This window comes from Cebidichthys violaceus, unplaced genomic scaffold, assembly GCF_023349555.1.
Source record: "Cebidichthys violaceus isolate CVI_PGR_0920_01 unplaced genomic scaffold, fCebVio1.0.p SCAF_1, whole genome shotgun sequence".
Taxonomy (NCBI): Eukaryota; Metazoa; Chordata; class Actinopteri; order Perciformes; family Stichaeidae; genus Cebidichthys; species Cebidichthys violaceus.
The window spans coordinates 8,814,067-8,823,939 of record NW_027176262.1 but is presented as its reverse complement, the minus strand read 5'-3'; the positions used below and the strand labels follow the sequence as shown (position 1 = coordinate 8,823,939).

Genomic DNA, 9,873 nt, shown 5'->3' with positions numbered 1-9,873 from the left:
GATGTTTGTTCGTGAAGCTGCATGGACGCGCTGAAGCCTCTTACCAACATGCAACACATTTACCTAGCCTACACTTGAGACTGTGTGCACAGCTCATGATATCAGTCCCAGCTGATATGAAAGTCTGTCGTAACATTAACTTTAACGGTCAAGTAGGCTGACTTAAAATACTGTTTACAGCACACATTGTTGGCAGATACTGTACTGCATATTGCAGAAAAAGTTGGCATGTAATTACTGCACGTGTGTACTGAAACAGAGAGGCAGTGATGTGTTTTAGCAGATGTACTTTGATTGGTAACATCCATCAAGAACCATCCTTCCTCCTGACACTAAGATGATGATGATGATGATATCGTGTGTGTGATGAGAGTGTACATGTGTGCATACATATATGGATAAACCCTCTTGTGTTAGTGTTCAGGGCTGAGCGGTGGACGGATGTCCAGCGTTCTTGATGAGCTGTCCTCTCCCACCACCTCGAGGCGCAGACTGGGCGCGCTCCGCTCCTCCTGGTCCTCCGATTGGACGGACAGACGCAGGGTGCAGCCTTTGGGCAGCAGCTCCTGCTCGTATGCTGCCGCTAATTGGTTGACGACGCGCCGCTCAACCTGAGGGATCGGTGACGAGGTCAGTGGTGAGGCAGTTTAGAAAAACATAGTAAAACCAGTTTACTGACTGGTTTGCCTACTGCGAAAGCTGAGATTATTTCCCTTTATTTTCCTATATTGCATTTGTAATAATTTGTTACTTTATTCATATTACAGTCGTATATGAATGGTCTATTATTGCTGTTCTTGAGCTTTGCTGCGTAAACACATTTTACTGAAAACTAGTCATTGTTCTCTGCTGATAGGAGGCTCTTCTGATTAACTGACAGATCATTTAGTCTATAAAATGCCAACGTAATGGCAAACACTCCAAATATATAACATTTTACTAATGTCATTGCTGAGGTCTAGAGATGTGGCAGCTCTGCCAATCACACACATAATCAGAGCAAACCGGACCAGTTTAAACATATAACAACATAGCATATTATCTTAGCCACTTATTTGAAAGTGCACGCTAACAGTAAATCAACTACCCAAACTGCCTGTAAACTTAAAGCAGAGTGGATGTTTCCACATCTATATACTATAACTTCAAGCCCTTTAAAACTTTGCAGTCAGTGTGTTACAGCACCTGCATACCTCATGTTTGATGGAGCGTGCGCCGTAGTGCATGTTATACCCGCCCGCCAACAGGTCCAGAACCGGTCGCTCCCACTGAAGATTTATGCCGTGGCGCTGCTTGGCCTAATGACAGGGAAGGGAAGAGGTTACGTGTGTGTGTGTGTGCTGATGTCGGCCTTCAGTAGATAAGAGTATCATAAACAGTCAAATCAGGAAGAGTGGATGCCGGAGAAGGAGAAAGAAATCAGAGGCAGAGAGGAGATACTGTCAAGCAGCATGTCTGCCAGCGCTAATCAACAAGCCCTTAATGTGTTTTAATCAAACACCAGTCGATGGTAGCGATCAGAGCGGCTCATTTAGCTACTGATGTTAACACTCCATTCAATAAATACGTTGCCGTGTTTTACCCCGGAGATATAACCACTAATAATGCAACGTTACAAATATTAATGGCAATAATGATGGCACTAAACATTTCATTTATTTAATATAAGTGAGTGACAAACAAATGGCTCATGAGGATTCTGTAATAATGAGATTTCTGCTGTGAGCTCCGCTGCCACATTCAGACAGAGACCAGTTATTATGAGACATGAACACTTAAAAAATTTAAAAACACACACACACACACACACACACACACACACACACACACACACACACACACACACACACACACACACACGAGTCATGAGTCAGGTCCCTATGAGCTCCATGCTCGCTGTCAGGACACCAGATGTAATATCAATAATTAAATATTGATGAAGGCTCCACATGTTAAATACTGTAATCACATTATAGTGAGTAGTAGCGGCACATAATATTGATCTGCGTGTGTTCCTGCACAGCTCAGAGGCTGCGGGATGAAGTGGGCGGGGCCTCCAGCCACACTGGAGGACGCCTGTGAGATAAATGAAGTAGGCTTGGGCGATATGACGAGATTATCGGTCAACACGATACTGTTTGGCCACGACAATGGTCCTCATGTGTAAACGATAACAGAATGATTTTCAATCAAGCAACGCCTATTATGAGTTTGCGCTATATACAGTCTTTCTCTTTTGTTTCTTGCTTTCTCTATGCTTCACCGCATTGTTGTATCAAAGAGAGTCTCGCTCTCTTCAGCTTGTTTTTTGGGACAATCATTTCGTATATCGTTGTTTTTCTTAAAGCAATATCGTAAGTAGGGGAATTTCAATATCGCCCAACCCTAAAGTGTAGGGTGCTGTGCTGACGGTGCTGTGAAGACCTCTCTGCACGTTGCTACGTACCTTCTTGGCCCAGAAGTTGAGCTCTTTGCTGACCAGCTGTAGGAGCTCTGAGTGACAGAACGGCAGGAAGTACACAATCTCATTGATCCGACCCAGAAACTCGTCCCTCCGATAATGAGCCTGGAGAGGAACCACAGAATCAACAATGACAACCGAAGCCTCTCAGGCCAATTACAGTACACTGCTGTAGAGGAACAAATAGTTAAACTGCAACATTTCTCAGAAATCACAGCAAAAACAAGGTGCGTGTGTTTGTGTAACGGAGTTACCTTCAGGATCGGTCGAATCACAGAGTCTTTAAACTGTCGGGAGATTTTGACGTCATCACCTTTCTGTACTTCCTCTGTGGAAAAGCACAACGTCAACATTCATTTCAGTGTTGACTTTAGTCACCTGATGGCTCTATATGTCTTTACGGTGTTGCGCCAAATCACTACAGTTTGTGTGAACATGTTTGGAATCAGCAACTGATTAAAAAATTGATGAAAATGACAGTGTCAGAATAGTATTTAATGGGTTCCTAACATGGGAACTCATAGAATCACAATGTAGAATTAATTTTGCAGCAGTAGCGTATGATGTACGTACAAATGCAAGTCAGTGTGACGGCTGCTATGCATCATGGGAGTTTGTGATTGCACTTTTTAAGTGCTTGTGCATTAGTGTGCTTCTCTCACCGAGGTTGTCAGCCAGCTTCCTGCGGCTGACCACCTCAGCTTCCTCGCGAAGCTGCAGAGCGTGCTGGGCGATTTCGTCACTTGCAATGTTAGACGTCATGATGAAGATGGCGTCTTTACATTCGATGGTCTTCCCCTTACCGTCTGTGAGGCGACCCTGAGAGGAACGAAAGATCCATTCATTAATGTTACATTTGCAAATGTCTCGTCTGTGTCTGTGTTTGTCTACACACCTCATCAAAGAGCTGCAGCATGATAGTGAGAACATCAGGGTGGGCTTTGTCCACTTCGTCAAACAGGACAACGGCGTTGGGACATGCCTTCAACAGCTTGGTGAGCTGACCCCCTTCTTCATGTCCCACGTATCCTGGCGGGGAGCCAATGAACTTCGCCACCTGAGAGATGAGGGAGAGAGGGTGCACAAAATAAGTTTAACAGTGTAACAAAAAGAGTATTTTGCCAGGACACCACTTAACCTAAAAGGCTGAAATCCTTTAAAAAGTAACCACTGGATGAACATACCGAGGTGAAATGTTCATGAGCATCGTAACATGAATCTGATTCACTGATTAAATGTATTCATCACCAAAGCGTCACATAATAGGGCAAAACGGCATTAATTTGGGTTTATGTGTCCATTATGAGTACATAAACAGAATTAATCCCATGTATCAGTTCCATTCATCTGCAGCAGAGTGATGCGACCGACACTCTCCTTTGAAATGAATGAACCTCTCTTAGAGCAACACATTCCACACAGTATGTGTGAGTCAGTCATTAGAAACAATCAAACACTTTAACTACCTCCTGACTTCACGCTCATGTAATTTGGAGCAGGTGAAACGTGTCTCACCTCGTGTTTCTCCTGGAACTCGGACATGTCCATACGGATGAAACCCTGCAATCACACGATGGGTTAAAGACAACATGCCGCCGTATCAAGTGTGTATCTCAGCGTTGAACATGTGCTACTAATAGTCATTTCTTCAAGGCGGGAAGAAGCGCAATATTAAATGTCTGCGTTTTAGATCTATGAGAGAGACATTTTGACACTGGTGTATAAGTGTGTGTGTGTGTGTGTGTGTGTGTGTGTGTGTGTGTGACTTCATAACATACCTTCTTGATGTCCTTGTGCATGTAACGAGCCACCTGTTTGGCTAATTCTGTTTTTCCTGTGTCACCCGCCATCAACCAGAACAGAGACATGGTTTAATTATTATCCTGCCTCCATTTATATATACATATATATTTAAACAACAGTCACTGCTTTTTTGGAATACATCAGTATGCAGAGATTTTAGGGAAAACAAGCTTCTTCATTTCAGACAGGAAGATGATCTCTCTCCTTCTCTAAGTGCTGGCCTAAATCCCAGTGTCTCCCCCTGCAAAGCTTTCAATCATCTCCTGCTCTCCAAAGCACACATTACATTTGCCGCTAAAATATTCTGCATATAAATGCTCATATAGGATATTGATGTCTTGTGTTTGGTATGCGTATGGGTATGATGATGGTGTGTGTGTGTGTGTCTTGTTGCTGTGTTTAATATTGATGTCTCATGGCCACTGTTTGTCGCTGAAGGCAGCAGAGAATATGAACACCGTCTCTCCTTCATCCATCTCTCTGGCCTGTCATCTCACCATCTCCCTCTTTTTTAGCCATCTATCTGGTCCTTAATATCCCTCCGTCTGCCTCTTTCCTTCACACACACACACATGCACACGCACACACACACACACACACACACACACACACACACACACACACTTCTTCGTCTTGCAACTGTTTGAGAACAAGCTTTTCTTACACAATGCACACTTTCCCTCCTTAAAAACGTCTAAAAACAATTCACTTTTTTTGAGACGGAGGAGTGTCAGCGTGGATCTGTTGTAGCAGAAAAAAGTCCAGACAGAATTTGGACAGTCTCAATTCATCCCCAGCGTCCCCAGTGTGCATCTTTAATTGAAACCGCTGTAGTGTTAGTCTGAGATTTGTTCGCTCTCGATGCCGTGCGCCAGCAAAAGGTTTCCTCCGGTGTTTTAAAGTGCAATGAGCCGTTTTTGACAGCTGGTGCACCCAGAGCTCTATGAGCTGCAATAAACTACAGATTAGAAATAGATCTTGCTTTATAAAGCCAATACTGATCAATTAAAAAAATTATTGGTTTGAATTTGATTGGTCCCAAGTCAGACACACACACACACACACACACACACACACACACACACACACACACACATCTTAGTTCTAAACTTCTGTGCATAACAATCTGCTTTCATAGATGTGTTTTTTTTTTAACTGTGTATCATCTTAACTGGACTTGACGTGCTGTACACAGACTGTTTGTCTCTGAACATCTTTACAGATACTGTGTGTTGTGTATTACTGTGTATTCACTTACACACTGGCGCTTACTAAACACCAGATACTAGCCTGGTTCATGACCTCACAATTGCCGCCCACATCACAAATTTTGTCAGTGCTTTCAGATGATCGTCTGTAGTTTCCCTGGTTGGAAACTGATGGACGATTATCTTTATGATCCCCTTAAGGAAAAGTGATTGAGAAACAAGCGAGCCAATCAGAGCCTTTGTGGGCGGGACTAAATCTGGTGACACTGCCAAGCTGTTCCAGAGTCAGACAGGTTGCGAAATGTTTGCAGAAGCTGTTAATAACGGCTCATAGAAACGGCATGTAATCACAGATCTGTAATCAAATTCATCATCTCATTCTTTTCCAATCCAATATCCAAATCCAATTAATTTGCATATACTTCTAATGATACAAAGCTGGTTGAAATCGGCAAAGTATCCCTTTAACAAAATAGCTGACTGAGGTTGTTTAGCTTTCTAAATCAGCCAACTTGCAAACATTAACGTTAGCCTGCCAGCCTCTTATTGTGCTAGCTGTGGGAATAATACAATAGCTAGATCAAGTCAAACTAAAACCATATTCTCTCAGATTTTTGTCTTGATTTACTCAAATACAGTAGATGTGCAAAACAGTAAAAATGCTGGTTTAAAGTCTTCTTTTACTAAATAATGTAAATAATAACACCGTAATAACGTAGTTTCTCCAGTTTGTGTTTACATTTTACATTTTACAGTGTGACACGTGCTTTTGTTGTCTTGTGTATTCTGTTTCTTTTGGCAGGAAGAAAATACACTCCGATATGCGTTTAACAAACTTCAGAAACTTACTCAAGTGTCGTTTATTTTGGCAGATACTTTCAAGACAATGGAGACGTTTTTTTTGTTTGTTTTGCCATTGTTTCATGAGATCAAATGAGAGGGAGAGAGAGAGGGAGAGAGAGAGAGAGAGAGAGAGAGAGAGAGAGAGAGAGAGAGAGAGAGAGAGAGAGAGAGAGAGAGGGGGGGAGTGTTTGGTGTGAAAGTGATTTACCGATTCCTGATGAGCCGAGGAAGAGGAACACGAGAGGATGCTCTTCGTCGTACCAACCGTTCTCCTTCCTCCTGATGGCTACAGAAAGAAAGAAAAAGGAGGACTATTATTCCAGCCATTTGCATTTGTTGACTTTGCTTTTGCACTGAGTATTCTAAGCTTCACCCGTGTGAACCGAGTTGACCCGAGGGTGACTGGTATCCCAGAAACTATGATAAAAGAGCGAGAGAGCAGGGATGAGAAAAGGGTCAAGACATTTGGTGGAGAGGGAGAAAAAAAAAAAGGAGACAGAAGAGAGAAAACAGAGCAAGAGAGCAAGATGAGAGACCTCCAGAAAGCTACCCACGCTGCCTCTCTTCCCCCCTCAGTCAGTGGGGCCATTAGCCAGCAGTAATTGTGTTAGCCTCCCTGGCGCGGCCATGGCGAAATCAGTTTAGCATGGATCGCAGCCTCACACACACACACACACACACACACACACACACACACACACACACACACACACACACACACACACACACACACACACACACACACACACACACACACACACACACACACGTTTGCTTAAAGAGGAGTGCCTACCCAACCCTGCCATCACCCCAGCAACCACACATGCACAAAGACAAGATGATGAGGTGGATCGGAGGGTAGCAAAGAGTGTATTTGGCCCGTGGTTTCAGCCACTCGACGAAGAAGCAGACACGAGCACAAACTTATCCAAATCTGAAGCTGTTGAGAAGGCCGGGGCCAAAACCAGAGCCATAGATGAGCAGGGGTTTGCCAACAGGATCAAAGCAAACGGTGGCTTATTGGTTATTTAGTGGCTCAAAAAAGCCCTGGGTTTGAATCCACTGGCAGGCCGCGGCCTTAATGTGTGGAGTTCTCGCTGTGTTGCTGTGGCTTTTCTTCCAGCTGACATCCATTTTAGATGAACCGAAAACTCTAAATTGCTCATAGCTATGTCTGTCATTGTTTGCTTTGTGTTAGCCTCGAGATAGACTGGCTCTCTGTTCACAGTCACCTTTAGGAGCTGAGAGGACCCCGAGCCACCAAATCGATGCAGCAGGTATATAAAATGGGTGGATGTATCCTGATTGTGTCGTTCAGGTAAGTTAGCATTTAAACCGTTATAAAGCCGACACCTTTGAGAGCTGCCCATCCACCTCGAGACCTCTTGGAACATACTGTAGATGCTCTGCATGTTTTTGCTTTAGATTGAAAACACTAAATATTCAACAGAATCATATTGTTTCTACAATAACCATCGGACCCAAACCACATCAAAGCAATGTTCAGTTTCAGAAACCATAAATTATAGGAGCTGTTAAGTACCGCCAAATGATTTATGCAATTTTTAATACAGTATTGTTACTTTATTAAAGGTGCGAATTTGATTTTCAGAGCATTACATAGCAGGAAACAACAGTTTGTAATGCAAGGAGGAGTAATGTCTATCTGAGAAGAGAATGCAAATGTTTGCGCTGTTAGCACCGTTAGCTTCTAGCCGCCGGCTCAGCTGTCGCCATGTTGAGAGCTGTGTGGAGGCAATAGATGAATTTCGTAGAGAGAAACTTTAATATAAGTCTGCAATAAATAATTACAATTTCCAATGTTAAACTGTGATACTGCCACCTCAAGCCAACTTTTTTTTAGCCTGATGGACCCTAAAAACATGCATCTGCGCACACTAGGTCTGTCTTTAGCTTCTAATTGACGACTACTCCTCTGAATTGTAAATTGAAGCAGTTGAAACATTGGTCCTTCATGTCTTTCACATCTTAAAACCCTGTCTGTTTGAATCACAAGTGAGAACACAGCCTTATAAAAGCCTCAACACAAAAGCACTGAAGGGTTGGGCAGGCTTGTCCTTCATTTTATGACTATTTTTTATTCACCTGCCAAATATTCTTCTCAACTTGACATTGCCTTTACAGCTTCTGTGCACAAGCGTTCTCAGCAAATATATATTATAGTTAGCAACACAGTTGGTGATCACAAGCTTAAATAATGCACCTGAGAGATGTCAATAAATGGCTGGAGATCACTGTGGCCGAGTTGCTAAAGAGAATACAGAGGAACCCAAACTTTAATTTCAGTCATGCAACAGTGAAAGCTTCAGTATGTTTCCTGTCGGAGCATCTTTTACCAACATATCTGCGTGTGATGCAGTGAAGCTGGAATACCTCACGACAGACACCAGATCTGAGTGTTAAACTGCCTACTAATAGCTGATAATCATAAAAGAAACAGATGCTTGGCCGGAGAAGATGAGCAGCGGCAGAATGAGGGAGGCAGAGAGATGACATGGTAGAGAGGGAGGAAGATAAGGAGAGGAAAGAGGAGGATGTAGAAGGAGATAAAGAGGGGAAAGAGAGAGGAGTGATGGAGATAAGGAGACAGAGAAACAAACGAGTGTGTCAGAGATGGACACAGAGATGAATAGTGACAAGAGGGGCTCCAAAGCTCCGTCTGCTTTATCTGTGGCTGTGTGAATGACGGCGTAACCTTCTGTTTGTGTTTTAGCTGATTGAGACCGACTTTGACAGAAGGGCACATTGACATTTCTCAGAGGACCCTGACGACAACAACAAGGAAAGGAAGGAGACACAAAACAAATGAAAGGAAAGCTTTCTCTCTCACTCTCTCTCTCTCTCTCTCTCTCTCTCTCTCTCTCTCTCTCTCACACGCACGCACACACACACGCACACACACACACACACACACACACACACGCACAGAGCAGTGTGCATTGGGCAGGTCTGGTTGGCTCTAACATGATTACAGAGGGATGATTCTCCTCAATAACTCTTAGCCCTGAGAGCTAAACCTGGATCAATCTAACCTCCTTCCTGTGTGTGTGTGTGTGTGTGTGTGTGTGTGTGTGTGTGTGTGTGTGTGTGTGTACACTTGGTGTGTGGTTGTGTATCTTGCTGCAGGCCAGCTGTTCGTCATGAGGAGTTCGGGTGGAAACAGCCGTTTTGGAGTCATGACAACACACCAAATGCAAAATATGAAAAAACATAAAACAAAGCTATTTTCTTCTCTAAAATTCTGCTCAGCAAAATACACAAATGTAGATATAAAGACTATATAAATAGATAGCTAATGTTGAATCATTAGTTTAGTAATCAATAGCGGGTAGATATAACTTTGATCATCGAGATCTAGGATATCTACGATATATATATATATATATTTGTATCGATAATATATATATATATATATATTTATCTATCTATATCTATAATAGTTTGTATCTCTAAAGTAATTTATCAAGAAGAAAATGCCAAATATTTTCTATTTCCTGCTTCTCTTTTTTTCTGATTTATGTCGTTAACTAAATATTT

The 9,873-nt window shown here is 42.7% G+C and overlaps 1 protein-coding gene across 1 annotated transcript in view; it reads right to left on the bottom strand.

Moving 5' to 3' along the window:
* Positions 1-270: 270 nt before the first annotated feature.
* clpb (ClpB family mitochondrial disaggregase) overlaps positions 271-9,873 on the bottom strand; it is a 28,194-nt gene continuing 18,591 nt past the window's right edge. Inside the window, exons 8-16 of the mRNA XM_068709393.1 lie at positions 6,524-6,601; positions 4,240-4,295; positions 3,977-4,021; positions 3,357-3,518; positions 3,124-3,280; positions 2,716-2,789; positions 2,447-2,566; positions 1,194-1,298; positions 271-611 (exon numbers count right to left, since the gene is read on the bottom strand). Of these exons, the coding sequence (XP_068565494.1) occupies positions 414-611; positions 1,194-1,298; positions 2,447-2,566; positions 2,716-2,789; positions 3,124-3,280; positions 3,357-3,518; positions 3,977-4,021; positions 4,240-4,295; positions 6,524-6,601 (995 nt within the window). The 3' untranslated portion in view covers positions 271-413. The remainder of the gene's footprint in view (positions 612-1,193; positions 1,299-2,446; positions 2,567-2,715; positions 2,790-3,123; positions 3,281-3,356; positions 3,519-3,976; positions 4,022-4,239; positions 4,296-6,523; positions 6,602-9,873) is intronic.